Source organism: Rhinopithecus roxellana, chromosome 17, assembly GCF_007565055.1.
Source record: "Rhinopithecus roxellana isolate Shanxi Qingling chromosome 17, ASM756505v1, whole genome shotgun sequence".
In the NCBI taxonomy this organism is placed as follows: domain Eukaryota; kingdom Metazoa; phylum Chordata; class Mammalia; order Primates; family Cercopithecidae; genus Rhinopithecus; species Rhinopithecus roxellana.
Window position 1 is genome coordinate 8,413,895 of NC_044565.1, and position 17,753 is coordinate 8,431,647.

Here is a 17,753-nt window from a genome sequence, read left to right on the forward strand (position 1 = left end):
TTTAGTAGAGATGGGGTTTCACCATGTTAGCCAGGCTGGTCTTGAACTCCTAACCTCAAGTGATCCGCCAGCCTCAGCCTCCCAAAGGGCTGGGATTACAGGCGTGAGCCACCGCGCCCAGCCTACCTTATCTTTTGATCAATATCAAGATAAAGGGGCTGGGCGCGGTGGCTCACGCCTGTAATCCAGGCACTTTGAGAGGCCGAGGTGGGTGGATCACGAGGTCAGGAATTTGAGACCAGCCTAGCCAATATGGTGAAACCCCGTCTCTACTAAAAATACAAAAATTAGCTGGGCATGGTGGCGGGCGCCTGTAGTCCCAGCTACTCAGGAGGCTGAGGCAAAAGAATCGCTTGAACCCAGGAGGCAGAGGTTGTAGTGAGCCGAGATCGTGCCACCGCACTCCAGCCTGGGTGACAGAGCGAGACTCCGTCTCAAAAAAAAAAAAAAGAAAAGAAAAAGATAAAGGCTGCTGTTTCTAGTTCAGAGCTATTTTTTTATTTGTTTTTTAATCAATTTAGCTTATATAATAACTTTCCAGTGCTAACATCTAGGGTAACTGATGAGGAGTCTATGTGTTTACCTGATACAGATTTGAAGACTTCTTAATTACACAACTTTTAAAAGGCTTTCATACCTGAACTTCAAAAAATTTCTTACTAAATAGAAATGTATTTCATGCCAAATTTCACCTATTCTTGACTTTTGCACTAATTTCTCTTGTCTAAGAAATTAAAATAACCTAATTGTGCATCATTTTCATGTGGTTTTATGAAAAACACATTTTCTTCATTATACAGGCTACTATACAGCCTACATAATATGGGCTGATAAAGAAGAGCTAATAACGAGAACCAATGTTTACTGACACTATGTGACACACATGATGTTAACTAAGACTTTGCATGCATTATCTCATTTAGGCCTCACAACAACTTAATACATAGATATTAGGATTATTATTCTAATTTTACAGATAAAGAAACTGAGACACAGGGAGTTAGATGTGCCCAATCTAGCATGTGGCAAACATTGGATCTGAACCCCGGCAACCTAACTTTGGAGCTTCTATACTTAGTAATAATTCATGAAATTGTCTCCCAAGATATTTTATTTTCTATATTCTAATCGACTTTTCTTCATTTGAATTCTATTAATTAATTTCAAATTAAAAAATAAAATAAATCTCAGTATTTTCACTTACCATATGGATACTGCAAGATTGAAAGTGCGCCATTACTATATTCTTCATGAGAAAACTTATCATTACTAAGACATTTGTCAAATTCATCAGATCCTACCAAGACAGGAGTTCTGGAAGGAGAATCTAAAATAAAATTATTATTTTATTAATAATAATATTTCTTAAATCTTAACTGTTATGACTTGAATAAAAATGCATGTGCTCATTAATTGAATAAACTGATATTCAACCATAATTCAGTTCAAACATATAAGTTAAACAAATGGCCCAGGACTCTTGCCTTTGAAAAGCACACAGTCTTACAGAGAATCTGAGTCGTTTAAACAAACAATTAAAATATGACATGACATATGTAGTAAAAAACATGTACAAGGTATAGAAAGATAATGAAAGAAGTAGGTGCCCAGTATTTGATTTCTATTCATTCATGTCTCAAAGAATATGATGTGCTAGCCAGAAAACTTTTGCCTAAATAGTCTTAATATAAATACGTTAAGAGTTCAATGTTACTTTGGCAAGGTCAGCGAATGATTAAGAGTTTTTCTAAGTTGTATAGAGAAATATATATATATATATTTTATTATACTTTAAGTTCTAGGGTACATGTGCATAACGTGCAGGTTTGTTACATATGTATACTTGTGCCATGTTGGTGTGCTGCACCCATCAACTCGTCAGCACCCATCAATTCATCATTTATATCAGGTATAACTCCCAATGCAATCCCTCCCCCCTCCCCCCTCCCCATGAGAGGCCCCGATGTGTGATGTTCCCCTTCCCGAGTCCAAGTGATGTCATTGTTCAGTTCCCACCTATGAGTGAGAACATGCGGTGTTTGGTTTTCTGTTCTTGTGATAGTTTGCTAAGAATGATGGTTTCCAGCTGCATCCATGTCCCTACAAAGGACGCAAACTCATCCTTTTTTATGGCTGCATAATATTCCATGGTGTATATGTGCCACATTTTCTTAATCCAGTCTGTCACAGATGGACATTTGGGTTGATTCCAAGTCTTTGCTATTGTGAATAGTGCTGCAATAAACATACGTGTGCATGTGTCTTTATAGCAGCATGATTTATAATCCTTTGGGCATATACCCAGTAGTGGGATGGCTGGGTCATATGGTACATCTAGTTCTAGATCCTTGAGGAATCACCATACTGTTTTCCATAATGGTTGAACTAGTTTACAATCCCACCAACAGTGTAAAAGTGTTCCTATTTCTCCACATCCTCTCCAGCACCTGTTGTTTCCTGACTTTTTAATGATTGCCATTCTAACTGGTGTGAGATGGTATCTCATTGTGGTTTTGATTTGCATTTCTCTGATGGCCAGTGATGATGAGCATTTTTTCATGTGTCTTTTGGCTGTATGAATGTCTTCTTTTGAGAAATGTCTGTTCATATCCTTTGCCCACTTTTTGATGGGGTTGTTTGTTTTTTTCTTGTAAATTTGTTTGAGTTCTTTGTAGATTCTGGATATTAGCCCTTTGTCAGATGAGTAGATTGCAAAAATTTTCTCCCATTCTGTAGGTTGCCTGTTCACTCTGATGGTAGTTTCTTTTGCTGTGCAGAAGCTCTTTAGTTTAATTAGATCCCATTTGTCAATTTTGGCTTTTGCTGCCATTGCTTTTGGTGTTTTAGACATGAAGTCCTTGCCCATGCCTATGTCCTGAATGGTACTACCTAGGTTTTCTTCTAGGGTTTTTATGGTATTAGGTCTAACATTTAAGTCTCTAATCCATCTTGAATTAATTTTCGGATAAGGAGTAAGGAAAGGATCCAGTTTCAGCTTTCTACTTATGGCTAGCCAATTTTCCCAGCACCATTTATTAAATAGGGAATCCTTTCCCCATTTCTTGTTTCTCTCAGGTTTGTCAAAGATCAGATGGCTGTAGATGTGTGGTATTATTTCTGAGGACTCTGTTCTGTTCCATTGGTCTATATCTCTGTTTTGGTACCAGCACCATGCTGTTTTGGTTACTGTAGCCTTGTAGTATAGTTTGAAGTCAGGTAGCATGATGCCTCCAGCTTTGTTCTTATGACTTAGGATTGTCTTGGCAATACGGGCTCTTTTTTGGTTCCATATGAACTTTAAAGCAGTTTTTTCCAATTCTGTGAAGAAACTCATTGGTAGCTTGAAGGGGATGGCATTGAATCTATAAATTACCTTGGGCAGTATGGCCATTTTCACGATATTGATTCTTCCTATCCATGAGCATGGTATGTTCTTCCATTTGTTTGTGTCCTCTTTGATTTCACTGAGCAGTGGTTTGTAGTTCTCCTTGAAGAGGTCCTTTATATCCTTTGTAAGTTGGATTCCTAGGTATTTTATTCTCTTTGAAGCAATTGTGAATGGAAGTTCATTCATGATTTGGCTCTCTGTCTGTTACTGGTGTATAAGAATGCTTGTGATTTGTGCACATTAATTTTGTATTCTGAGACTTTGCTGAAGTTGCTTATCAGCTTAAGGAGATTTTGGGCTGAGACAATGGGGTTTTCTAAATATACAATCATGTCATCTGCAAACAGGGACAATTTGACTTCTTCTTTTCCTAACTGAATACCCTTTATTTCTTTCTCTTGCCTGATTGCCCTAGCCAGAACCTCCAACACTATGTTGAATAGGAGTGGTGAGAGAGGGCATCCCTGTCTTGTGCCAGTTTTCAAAGGGAATTTTTCCAGTGTTTGCCCATTCAGTATGATATTAGCTGTGGGTGTGTCATAAATAGCTCTTATTATTTTGAGGTACGTTCCATCAATACCGAATTTATTGAGCGTTTTTAGCATGAAGGGCTGTTGAATTTTGTCAAAAGCCATTTCTGCATCTATTGAGATGATCATGTGGTTCTTGTCTTTGGTTCTGTTTATATGCTGGATTACGTTTATTGATTTGCAAATGTTGAACCAGCCTTGCATCCCAGGGATGAAGCCCACTTGATCATGGTGGATAAGCTTTTTGATGTGCTGCTGAATCCGGTTTGCCAGTATTTTATTGAGGATTTTTGCATCGATGTTCATCAGGGATATTGGTCTAAAATTCTCTTTTTTTGTTGTGTCTCTGCCAGGCTTTGGTATCAGGATGATGTTGGCCTCATAAAATGAGTTAGGGAGGATTCCCTCTTTTTCAATTGATTGGAATAGTTTCAGAAGGAATGGTACCAGCTCCTCCTTGTACCTCTGGTAGAATTCAGCTGTGAATCCATCTGGTCCTGGACTTTTTTTGGTGGGTAGGCTATTATTTATTGCCTCAATTTCAGAGCCTGCTATTGGTCTATTCAGGGATTCAACTTCTTCCTGGTTTAGTCTTGGGAGAGTGTAAGTGTCCAGGAAATTATCCATTTCTTCTAGATTTTCTAGTTGATTTGCGTAGAGGTGTTTATAGTATTCTCTGATGGTTGTTTGTATTTCTGTGGGGTCGGTGGTGATATCCCCTTTATCATTTTTTATTGCGTCTATTTGATTCTTCTCTCTTTTCTTCTTTATTAGCCTTGCTAGCGGTCTGTCAATTTTGTTGATTTTTTCAAAAAACCAACTCCTGGATTCATTGATTTTTTGGAGGGTTTTTTGTGTCTCTATCTCCTTCAGTTCTGCTCTGATCTTAGTTATTTCTTGCCTTCTGCTAGCTTTTGAATGTGTTTGCTCTTGCTTCTCCAGTTATTTTAATTGTGATGTTAGAGTGTCAATTTTAGATCTTTCCAGCTTTCTCTTGTGGGCATTTAGTGCTATAAATTTCCCTCTACACACTGCTTTAAATGTGTCCCAGAGATTCTGGTATGTTGTATCTTTGTTCTCATTGGTTTCAAAGAGAAATATTTTATTAACACTTTTATAGAAGCAACTGCTGCTTCCAAGAAATAATGCCCTAAATGATAATAAAAATTCATTATTAACATCTGAAATACCATGATGGTTTACCAATAAAAGTATATAACAGTTCTTATCTCTGCAGTATTCAAAACTAGGGCAAAGATAGTCAGGATTAGGTCTCTGAACGCTAACAGTATTTAGAAAAGTTTACAATTCACTTACGAATTAACGGTTTCCATTTGATTGTTGGCAAAGGAATAATTGCGTTTTCATTATTGACAGATTCCAAAGCCTTGGGACTTGTAGGAAACTTTTCTGAAATTCTGACTGATGACTGCAGATAAAGCTGGCCTCTATACATTCCTGAATCAACCAGAACATTGTCAATTATGCATTGATTTTTTAAAAAAGGTTTTTAATTAAATAGAATTCATTAATTCCAGTTATTTCTACATATACTATAGAACTCTTGTCAAAGAAGAAACATGCTTGAAGCACTCAAAGATAAACTCAACGGATATTCAACAAAAACAGGAAGGGAAAGTTACACACAAGGTCCATATGATATTTCTCACTGAATAATGGCACATTTTCAGTAATACAGGAAAACTATTCCAGTAGAAAAATTCAAAGACAGGAAGTCACTGTACTCTCACAAAACAAACAGCTTAGACTAAGTAACTTTCTCAAGAAAGTTTACCTAAATTCTAGAAATACTGCTAACAATTCAGTTAAATACTATCAAAACACACATGACAATTAACAACATACAAATTCAACATACAAATAACAATCTCAAATAACAACATACAAATTCTTGCTTTGCTTTGCATTCAAACCGACAGGTGGGTGGCACATTGTCAGAGCTTATGGAATTTTATAAGTACTTGATGATCCAGACTAATTCAAATAATTAGATTCAAGAGATTTCAAAATTTATAATATTAAAGGCTTTCAATTGCCCAGAGGCACACCAGAATTTTATTTTTTAGATCAGTTGTATAGATGCACTGATAAAAAAGAAATAAACCTAATCTTAAAGAGGGGAGGGGCACAAACTAATATGGATGCAAATACAAATATAGGAAATTATAGACTTTGAGGATATATACCTAACTATATATTTTCTATGTAATTACATATAAATAATTATATACGTAATACATATATGTAATATATATAAACAGATAGAGTGTTGTCCTGTCACCCAGGCAGGAGTGCAGTGACATGATTATAGTTTGGGGTAGCCTCTAACTCCAGGGGTCAAGCGATCCTCCTATCTCAGCCTCTGGAGTAGCTAGGATTACAGGTGCATGGCACCATTCTTGGGCTAATGAGTAATTTGAAATCATGTTATATAATGAGAATATTTCTAAGCCTTTCTAATATAGATCTCAGAGAAAAAGAATATGTGACAGTAATTAAAAATTTCAGAATTGGGCTGGGTATGGTGGCTCACGCCTGTAATCCCAGCACTTTGGGAGGCTGAGGTGGGCGGATCACCTGAGGTCAGGTGCACTATATTCTGGCCAACGTGGTGAAATCCCATCTCTACTAAAAATACAAAAATTAGCTGGGCATGGTGGCAGGTGCCTGTAATCTCAGCTACTCAGGAGGCTGAGGCAGGAGAATTGCTTGAACCCAGGAGGCAGAGGTTGCGGTGAGCAGAGATCATACCATCGCACTCTAGCCTGGACAACAAGAGTGAAACTCCATCTCCAACAAAACAAAACAAAACAAAACAAATTTCAGAATTGGACAAGTGGGAAAGTGGCAGGAATGGAAATCAAAGTATAAATCTTAAGGGCAACCTAAATCAGAGATGATATTAGGATTTGAAACTACTACAGGCACTCCTGAAGTAGGAAGGAACAGTGTAAGAAGACAATCTAGATGTCAATGTGTACTATCGTTAGATAAGATACATTTACTCACCCAAGTAAACACTGTTTTCTGTGGCTCCTCTGGCAGCTTCTACAATGTCTTCTTCATCTTCTAAAACATCATCATTAGATGTATAACTTGTATCATCAAAAAGACTGATGGGAATGACTTTCCCATCCTTAAGTAACCAGGCAGATGCAATTGGAGTACAAAACTAAACAAAAATGGAAAAAAGGTCTTAAATAATTCAAGCAGTAGTTATGTAGTTCCAACCCATAAAATACCATTTAAAATCACAAATTTCTAAAAGCACAGAAAACAAGCTGAGAGCCCCAAGTAGTAGTAATTTCGTTCTACCTGATCAATAAGTTTGGTCAGACTGGGAGAGGAAGAACCATATTTATAAATCCTCAGTGATGTTAGGTACCTGGTACTCCCATTCCAGATGTCCTCCCTTCTTACTGAATGCCATAACTTTCCAGTCAGCAACCGAAACCTTTATCACTATGTCCATTATGGCAGCTTCCTGTTCTTCCACATCAGAAATAATTTTAGACTCTTCTGTGTTCTCATTGGGCTTAAAGGTGCTTTCAATAAATCCGGCTCTCGTTTCCATGTCTGGAATATACCGAAGTTCAAAGTGGCCAACACTGAAATTCCACCTTAAATTTATAAAGGTGTGTTTTAGAAATTTACATTTAAATAAAGGGACAAAATAATATAGAACTCTTCTAGACTGAAGAAGCAAATACTAAAATTATGTGATGAGAAAAAGAACAAGTCAACATAACCTTCTGGAAAAGAGTGCTCTGCTGATTCACGCCACAAGAGGGCCCACAAGAACTTTGTTCTGACCCTTCAGACACAATGGTTTTGAGGGTTGTGGACTGACTGACGTATCCCTTACAACAGCTAAGGGACAGATTTTCTCTCAAAAATTTACAAATGTTTGTACTTCTACATCAGAGTGATTTTCCCAAAACACATCAATGTCACCTTAAAATGAGGTAGCACACAGTCTGCCTTACCTCTTGATTAAAGGCAGGATACATTTCATTTACAGCAAAATTATGCCCTCATAAACCACTGTAAAAGTCAAGATGAATGAACCAGTCTTAAATTCACACTAAAACATGGCCTCAAAAAGGCAATGTGATCCAGGATATCAACCCTGTGAAGGTCATACCTCCTCAGCTCCAATCTTGGATCTCCACTGAACAAGATGTGGCAAGTCATTTACCCTTTCCTAAGTAAGTTTCAGCACTTTTATCCATAAAGTGGCAGTAATAAGGTTTCCTCTATAATTAGTAAATTGAAAAATCACTCAACTACTGAGAGTATAGTGTCTTATCACTTAGATATAAAAGGGCATAGTTAAGAATTCTGACATTTATGGAAATAATTATATTTTAAAGAATCATGGATCTTAGAAACCCAGATCCTTCCTATTCTGGTAACTCAAAATTCTGTTAAGTTGGGCATCTGCTGCTATGGTAGCTGAGCTCCCAGTAAGCACTCAAACACTTAAAAAACAAAATCCAGTCAGGATAAAGAAGGTCAAGTTGTCTGCAAATGCAAAGCCCTATTCATAGTCCAAAGTTGAAAGAATAAATGCATTCGTAACTGAGTTTGAGAAAACAGTTTTCAGGAAAGGAAACTGAATTACATTGCATTGGATCAGACAAAACCCGAAAGTCTGGTTCATTTTCAAAAGATAAAGATGGAATCTAAAGTTATTTTTACTATATAGGCAATTTAAAACTTAAATATTAGGTTTAAAAAAAATCAAGCATTTGATGTAGGATCAATATATCTAATCTAGGTATCACATTTTTTAATCACATATTTAAATATAAAAATTACATAAGGGCGTTCATTATTTAAAGAAGGGAACAGAAAGGAATTAGGCTAAAGAAATGTTTTAATAGTTCAAGAAAATTGAGTAAAATGATTATTATTTTCAAATTGGGATAATGAGACAAACTATGAAACTACCTACTAGATGTAATTAGAGAGTCAAATAGGTTCAAGCTCAAAGAAACACATCAATTTTCTCTTAACATCTTTCTGTATTCAAAGAACTTAGAGTGATGAGATTGCTATAAAAAATATCATTAGGCTGGGTGCTGTGGCTCACGCCTGTAATCCCAGCACTTTGGGAGGCTGAGGTGGGTGGATCACCTAAGGCTGGGAGTTCGAGACCAGCCTGACCAATGTGGAGAAACCCCGTCTCTACTAAAAATACAAAATTAGCCAGGCATGGTGGCACATGCCTGTAATCCCAGCTACTCGGGAGGCTAAGGCAGGAGAATCGCTTGAACCCAGTAGGCAGATATTGTGGTGAGCTAAGATCATGCCATTGCACTCCAGCCTAGGCAACAAGAGTGAAACTCCGTCTCAAAAAAAAAAAAAAAACATCATTAACCTGAGACTAAACTAATAAATAGTCATCATATGAGAACCCCTGTGGTTACCATATCCTGAAGCATATGGTGAGAAGTTCAGTTCAGAATTTGTTAATAAACATGAAACCATTTTTATTTTAGGGCCCACATTGGATCACCTGATGTTGGGAGTTTGACACCAGCCTGGTCAACATGGTGAAATCCCATCTCTACTAAAAATACAAAAATTAGTTGGGTGTGGTAGCACGTGCCTGTAATCCCAGGTACTCAGGAGGCTAAGGCAGGAGAATCGCTTGAACCCAGGAGGCGGAGGCTGCAGTGAGCCAATATTGAGCCACTGCACTCAAGCCTGGGGGACACAGCAAGACTCCATCTCAAAAAAAAAGCATAATATGCTTTTAAGGCAACAAAATAGTCAAAAATTTCCAAAAACAGAAGTCTGATAAATTTTGGTATTAGGTGTATTTCTAAATAATACCAACAGCAACACTATCTGAATACACACTTCTCATTGCCACTGCGAGGTCCGACAGCTCTAACAGTTTTTTGGGTACGCTGTAGAAGCAGGATGTCTTCCTCTTGTTCCATTTCATCACTATCCCATTGGCGACAACCCAGAGCTGAACAGATATACCTCACCTGAAAAGACAAAATTAGATACAAAATTAGTCAAAGGATAAACTCATAAGAGATCAGAGATATTAAAGGAATCTATAATTTTTAAAAAGTGAAAAGAAACTAAGGAAATGTGTATGAAGTACTCAAGTAATAAGAAGCATCAGTTAGATTACTAACTCCCAAAATGAATTATTTAGAACAATGACAGTACCAATGAATATTTATTTCAGGGAATGATTTTAAGGATTTACATAATTTTAGCCTTACTTTGGAGAATTTCCATGGAATATACAAGAAGAAATGGATAGCTACTTGTGACAGCTTTTCTACAGTATCATTAATAAAATTTCAGGTGAGTTTAAAAAAAAAAATCAACCTTAGAGTTTCCGTATAACAAAAGTGTTTGGTTTTTAAAAATTTGAAACTTTTCTGAGAGCTTTTTGTATTCAAAAGTAACTCCCTCAAATTTTCACTAAAAGAAAAAAGGAAGACTTAATATGATCCAAACTAAAATCCTCATGAAAAGAAGCATACCTTCTATAATACCAGAATTATGTAGCAGCACATCAAATCAGAAAACCAGGTGATCGGGTTCAATCCTGTTGTTTACAGATGAGACTACCGAAGTAAACAGAGATTGAAGTGCTTTGCTCAAAAAACGGCCAGATAGGATGGCATGGCCTCCTCAATACAATGCAGATGCAGGTGGGTGGAGAAGGCAGAAAAGCATCTGCAAGAGCAAGAAAGTGCTATGGGCCTAACACTTAGATAAGGAATTGTTAAAGTTGAAAAACTCAAGAGTAAAAAGACCACGTTTCTATTCTTCCTTATTTTAGTCCAAGTCTGTATATAAACCGTTTACATGTTAAGGTGTTAAAGGGTTACAAAGATTTTTATTTTTTACCTTTTTAGAAAGGATGTTTTTATTTATTTATTTATTTATTTTTATTTTATTTATTTATTTATTTTTTGAGACGGAGTCTTGCTCTGTGGCCCAGGCTGGAGTGTAGTGGCACGATCTCGGCTCACTGCAAGCTCCGCCTCCCGGGTTCACGCCAGTCTCCTGCCTCAGCCTCCCGAGTAGTTGGGACCACAGGCACCCACCACCATGCCTGGCTAATTACTTATTTATTTTTGTTATTTTTTAATGGAGTCTATTATTTATTTATGTTATTATTATTTTTAATGATGTCTCACTCTGTTGCACAGGTTGTAGTACAGTGGTGTGATCTCAGTTCGCTGCAACCTCCACCTCCCAGGTTCAAGTGATTCTCATACCTCAGCCTCCTGAGTAGCTGGGACTACAGGCTACAGGCATGCGTGTGCCACCATCCCCAGCTAATTTTTTTTATTTTTAGTAGAGACGGGTTTTCCCATGTTGGCCAGGCTGGTCTCAAACTCCTGGCCTCAAGTGATCCACCGACCTTGGCGTCCCAAAGTGGTAGGATTACAAGTGTGAGCCACTATGCCTGGTTGAAAGGATGTTTTTAATTAGTTACTCTTGATAATGGATTTATAAGACCCAACCTTAGAAGCAGATTATATTATGATTATATCCTAAGAGCTAATGTTGGAGAAAGTCTAGGTTATTAACAGCATGACTTTGTTGTCAGATAGATCTAAGTTAAATGTGACCCTGGAAGTTTCTGAACCTTTTAAAGTCTCAGTTTCTTCATCTGTAAAATGAGTATACACTTTCCTCTTGGATCACCTTATTATAGGATCAAACCCTATAAATGAGTAGTGTCAATTATTCTTATCATTAGGATTACTATTAATCTTTAGAAGGTTCTTCATCTGTCAAAATGTAAAAAAAAAAAAAAAGAAAAAAAAAATTACACTTAGGAAGACTGTGAAGATTGTAAAACAATGTATTAAAAAAAGCACCTGAGGCTGGGCGCGGTGGCTCCTGCTTATAATCCCAGCGCTTTGGGAGGCTGAGGTGGGTAGATCACTTAAGGCCAGAAGCTGGAGACCAGCCTGGCCAACACGGTAAAACCCTGTCTACTAAAAATACAAAAATTAGCCAGGCATGGTGGCACGTGCCTGTAATCCCAGCTACTCAGGAGGCTGAGGCACAAGAATCACTTGAAACCACTTGAACCTGAGGGGGTGTGAAATGGGGTGGGGGGTGGGGATTGCCATAAGCTGAGATCAGCCTGGGCAACAGAGTGAGACTCTGTCTCCAAAAAAACAACAAAACACCTGAGACACAGTAGACCATATTTATGAATTCTCTTCCTCCTGCTATTCTGTTCCTGGCTCTGCCATTTATTCTGTTATTAGTTTCCCCTTCCTACCTCACAGTTCTCTTATTAAAACAAATGACAACCTCAGGGAATAATTACAATAAATCTCAACTAGTAATAAGTGTCCTTTAATAAATTACTTTTTCTTTTTCTACCCTAATTTATTCTGATTTCCCCAAAGAAAATTCAGTATTTTCACTTACCTTTCCACTACATGCACTGAGTCCATATGTAGTGAGAGATTTTCCTCCAACCAAAACAACATCATCTCCAAATTTATAAGAAGATTCGAGAAGCGATTCAACTGTGAAAGGAACTGTTTCCATGCTCTCACGGTCTCGATCCCACTGGAAGAGGTCTCCATCCAGGGAAGGAATAATCATCTTATTCCCAAATACCTAAAACAGAAGCTAACTTTTAAAAAGAGCAATAACATTAATTTTTTTCTTATTTCTCCCAGAAAAATAAAAACGTCATACCTTTAAAAGAATAATAGTAATTAAGAGCTAGAGTCTTGATCCTCATGTACTCCAGCCTCCTTCTGACTAGCACATGAAGCAGCACAGTCGATCAACCAGAAGTTATTTAAAAGAACTGCCAATCACTCCCAGGCCCTACACATAGTACTCTAGTAAGGTTTTTCTCAAACTCAGTTTACCATGGGCCAAAAGGGTCCCATAATGGTAGGCTGAGTTACCAAAAGAGAGTTTTATGATCAAGTGAGTTCAAGAAGAGGTTACTATAGGAGCTCTTACAGCCATTAGTATGTTAATGTGTAATATGATTTTCTATAGATAATATATGCAGTATTTTCTAGGGCTATTTTTATCAAGGCCAATTACTGTCATAGACTCAGTTCCAAGGAACACAGGTTTAGAGATATTGATTCAAGTAGTATCCCATCCTTTCTTTTATTTGCTTTCTCACATCTGCAATGAGCTAGAAGCCTGGTAAGTAAGCTTACTTGTTTTGTGTTCTCAGTTGTCCTTCCTTCTTTTAACAATGCTTATTAAGGGCCTACCTATGGCCTGGCACATTCTGATGGCTGGGATAGATCAGCGAGCAAAACAAACAAATCACTGCCTTTGTGAAGCTTAAACTCTGGTGTCATGAGACAAACAACTTAATAAATAAGTAAATTATATGGGGTATGTTAGGTGATAAATGCCATTAAAAAAACGGAATAAGATAAAGGGAGAAGGGTAAATATGCATGGGGTGGAGAGGGGATTATCAATAAAGAGCTTAGGGTAGACCCCACTGAGAAAGTAAATTTGCGCAAAGTCTTAAACATGAGAGAATTAACCAGGTCAGGCCAGGTTTTGCAAAGGTTCTTAGATGGAAGTGTACCCATCACGTTTGAAAAACCACAAGGAAAGTGAACAGGCTGAGAGGCAAGGGTGGAGGCAGAGAGAGCAGGCGGAAGGTAAGAGATTAGTTGATAAGCAGTTGAGCTGTTTAAGGTAGTCAGGTTTGGGATATAATTGAAAGGTAAAGCCAACAGGATTTCATGGTGGATTCTCTTTATGGCATGAGCAAAAGAAAGGAGTCCAGGATAATTCCAAGGTTTCTGGCCAAGAATATCTTATCTCTTCAGTAAGAGTTTTAGTACATGTCTTTGCGACATTGACCTTTGGCATTTAAAAAATTCATAATTGGATCTACATCAACTAATGACACAACTATTTTCCTGATTATCCAGGCTCAAAACTTTAGGAAACAGGAATATGAGAGAAGTAAGAGTTAACAAAATTTTTCTACATAGTTTTTTGTTCTTTAAGCAGCAGACTGCTTTCTTTAAAGGGATACTTACTTGAAAACTCGCATACAGTAACTGAGAGTTCTCATTTGGTGTTCAACTCACACATCCACTTTGCCCCAAACCTGGGGTTTTGGAAGACAGATTAAAAGCCACTATTCTAATTCGCTTCTTTCTTTCATTTTCCAGTTCAAATCCTTATTATCTCCTCCTGAACTACTATACTAGCCTCTTTACAGTTCTTAACTGCAAATTTCCTTAATCTTCTATGTATCTTCCAGATTAATCTCTCTGAGTCAGAGTTAAGCTTGTTATGACACTATTCAAAAATCTTCAACAGCTATTATTTTCTTAATAAAGACCCCAAATCCTAAAGATCCAAAATCCTTTGGAGGACATTCAAAGTCCTCTAAATCTGACCTTAAATAAACCTTTCATCCCTATCTTTTACTTCTCCCCAAATGGGTAGAAATCAGGCATGGTTATTTAAACACAACATTTAATGTTACTGATATTGTTCATTTATGTCATTGTCAATGTCATTTCTTCTTTCTGGAACATCTTTCTGTACCAACTTTGTCAAGAGAAATCCTATCTGGCCTTCAACCTAGCATCACGTATGTTTTTGGTTTGAAATCTAAGAAAATTTTAGCAATGTAAGTTTGCTGACAAAAATCCTATCATTCCTTAACTTTCCTTTTTGTTGTTAACTATAATCCGAGACATTGTGATATTCTTAAAAATTGTTCACTGAACCTCCAAGAAATACTTACCAGGTCAGCTAATGTTTATATTTATGTTTACACAGTGACTGTAAAAGTAGTGCACTCATACCCAGTGCCCAAATTGTGTTATCTAATTACATTCTCCACCAAAAGGAACTAGGGCTCCTCAGAGAAATGGCAGATTCCAGGGCTGGGGCAGTGTAGATGCAAGATGAGCCTTTACCATCTTATTCTTTCAAAAAACAAGGATGTGCTTGGAAAGGGTGAGGGCATGCCACTGGTCAAATCTGGGACAATTAAGCACCAAAATAGTTAAGTACTGAAGTTTTAAAAATAGAAATTCACATGCTCATACCAATAGCAAACAGATAAAATAAATAATATATGAGGGAAAAGGAAGGGCTGGAGTTGGAAAAATTAGCATCTTGCCACCATCACAGTACAGACTGGGTCATACCAGAGTCAGAAATGGTGCTAAATTGAGGTGGAAACTTTGATGAAGAACAGAATATCTACATGGTCTAGAATGTCTCCTTACAGAGTACTTATCGTTACAAGAAATTAAAAAATAAAAGTTATATATTATATAGTGGAGATAATACCTTCATTGGATAACCAAAGTAAAAATCATCAATGAGAGTTAGATGCCCTGAGAGAGACTTCATCACCTATGTAGTATTCCAGCCAAGAATGCACAGCCTGAACATCAGGCAAGCACAAACTAAGGAAAAGTCCATTTTAAAAATAAAATAACAGAGAAACCATATTCTTCAAAAATGTCAATGTCTGACAAAGAAAGGTTGTGGAAAAAAAAAAAAAAAACTAGATTAAAAGAGGCTAACGTGACAAATGAATGCAATATCTGACCCTAAACTAGATGCTGTACTAGGGGTAGAGGATGCTATAAAGGATATTATTAGGTCAATTGACAAAACTCGAATATGGATGGTAAGGCATTGTATTAATATAAATTGATAACACTTATAACTTTTGTAATTACATAAGAGAATATCTCTATTAGGAAATACACACTGATGTATTTAAGAGTAAAGGGCCATGATGCATATTTAACTTATCCTCAAATATTTCAAGAAAAACAAGTTTGTAGGAGGGAATGGGGGAGAAGAGTAAGAGTGGGTAAGAGGACATGGGCAAGCATATAAAGCAGGCAACCTGGTCGGGATAGGTAAAATCTGAGCATAAAAGGGTTTTTGTTTTTTTTCTTTTTTGGTATCACGTTTATTGTGCAACTGTCTGTAGTTTGAAATTATTTCCAAACAAGAGTTTAAAAACAAAAGAAAGGTACTCAAGAGTCTTGCAGGAGCTCTATAATCAAACTCAAGACTATACCATTAAATGAAGGTTTACCATAATTCTAGACACTTAAAGACTCCTATTGCTCTTACTGAAAAAACATTTGATTTTTAGTAAGTTCTCAAGTGACATTGGTATATACCTCACCTAATATTACCTTGGAGTCTTAGCATAACTATTTTATTCTTTGTTTCCTTCTATTTCCTGATAATAGATAACAAATTTTATTCTCAAAAATTAAAACCTTTATTTTTAGCTTTTGTAGAATGTCCAACTTAAAGTTGCCATTATAACAAATCTAGGTCACAGTATGCACATACCCTATAATAACAATATGTAGTATTTAGCCTATATGATCTTCTATTTTGAGTTACTTATCAGATAGAAAATCAAGTATTTACTGTTATCTACCTCCATATTATGTTAAATATTCTATATTTTATTTACCAGAACACTAGATTCAAATGATAATAAAGTTAAAAATAGATATTTTAATTGGTCATCTCAACCGTAGTATTAGGTTAAAGTACAAACAGAGAAAGCAGGTGTGCATGACTAAAACAGGAAGAGGAGTAAGTGTGTCTGCAGTAAACAGATAGCATTTCTTTTGACTTATTTCCTCTTCCATTAAAAACCTCTTTTCCTCTAAAGCAGTACCGGGTCCTTAGGGAATACAGTGTCTCCTAAGTGCAAAAATCAATTGCCAAACCAATATGGAATAAAATCCATTTTTGCCCTCTCCAAAAAGTAAAACCAACCAACCAACCAACCAACCAACCAACCAACAGACTGACCAACCAACCTTATCTTCAATTAAAAATATAGTTTAAAGAACCAAGGCTTGATATGATTGACCATACTGAGAAAACTGCCTTATTTTAAAAGTTAAATGCTCAACAGCATTAACTCAATAAGTACAAAACACAAAACAAGGCATTATGATTCAATAATGAATCATCATGTCATATTTCTGGATTATGATTTTAAAAGTTCACTTTTAAATAGCTGCTCTTCACTAATTGGTTGCTTATGAGTCATATACATGGCTGTTGACCTTTCTGCCAATCTTGTCAAGTCTTTCAGGCTGCATATGTGAAAGCAGATGGAGCTTTTCCTTGAGAGCCACAGAAGCAATATATGCATGCAGTTCAGGTACAGAGATGACATCACCCTTCACAATAGCATTACCTCACCCCCTAAGCATAGGAATGAGTCACCCGATAGTCAGCTGCAAATCTCTTGGTAGAAAAAAATGTAGGTTACGGTGATGCATTTTCACATCCCACTGATTTGTTCATGTAAGCAGCTATTTGTTCTGATTCGCTGCTTTGCATCTCAAACTCATTGTGTGACTTGCTTCTCCCTTAAGTCATTTTAAAAAGTCTAAATTTTTGTATTTATTTTCTTTATTTGTTTTTTCCCTGTTCATAATTTAGAATAAAAGGTGCTAGCAAACTCCCAGAGTCTATCTGTGTAATCACAAAGCAGTTTAGTAAAGTAATTCCGTTTCTGTTTCTTAACAAAATCTAAGTGGTACCATGAATACCAGTGGCACTTGCAATCAGGGACTTCCATCTGAAATTAAAATGTGAAAATAAGAACGTTAGTTTTAAAGTGGAGAAAGGAATTTCATGTGAGAAAATAAAGGAAGTACTATTATTAAAATGAGTACTACCAGTAATAAAAAACAAAAATTCCTCTAACTATAAGAAAAAATGTTTGCCATTTGATTCTTCCCTGTTTTTCTATGCAGCCAACCCCTCTCCCCGACTGACTCACACACTTTT

The 17,753-nt window shown here is 36.7% G+C and overlaps 1 protein-coding gene across 2 annotated transcripts in view; it reads right to left on the reverse strand.

Moving 5' to 3' along the window:
- The window catches only part of EIF2AK3 (eukaryotic translation initiation factor 2 alpha kinase 3), a 76,599-nt gene that overhangs the window by 30,500 nt on the left and 28,346 nt on the right, over positions 1-17,753 (reverse strand). For both annotated transcript variants that reach the window (XM_010378440.2, XM_010378441.2), the window contains exons 3-8: positions 12,373-12,567; positions 9,808-9,941; positions 7,325-7,559; positions 6,949-7,111; positions 5,236-5,376; positions 1,205-1,327 (exon numbers count right to left, since the gene is read on the reverse strand). In XM_010378440.2, the coding sequence (XP_010376742.2) occupies positions 1,205-1,327; positions 5,236-5,376; positions 6,949-7,111; positions 7,325-7,559; positions 9,808-9,941; positions 12,373-12,567 (991 nt within the window). The remainder of the gene's footprint in view (positions 1-1,204; positions 1,328-5,235; positions 5,377-6,948; positions 7,112-7,324; positions 7,560-9,807; positions 9,942-12,372; positions 12,568-17,753) is intronic.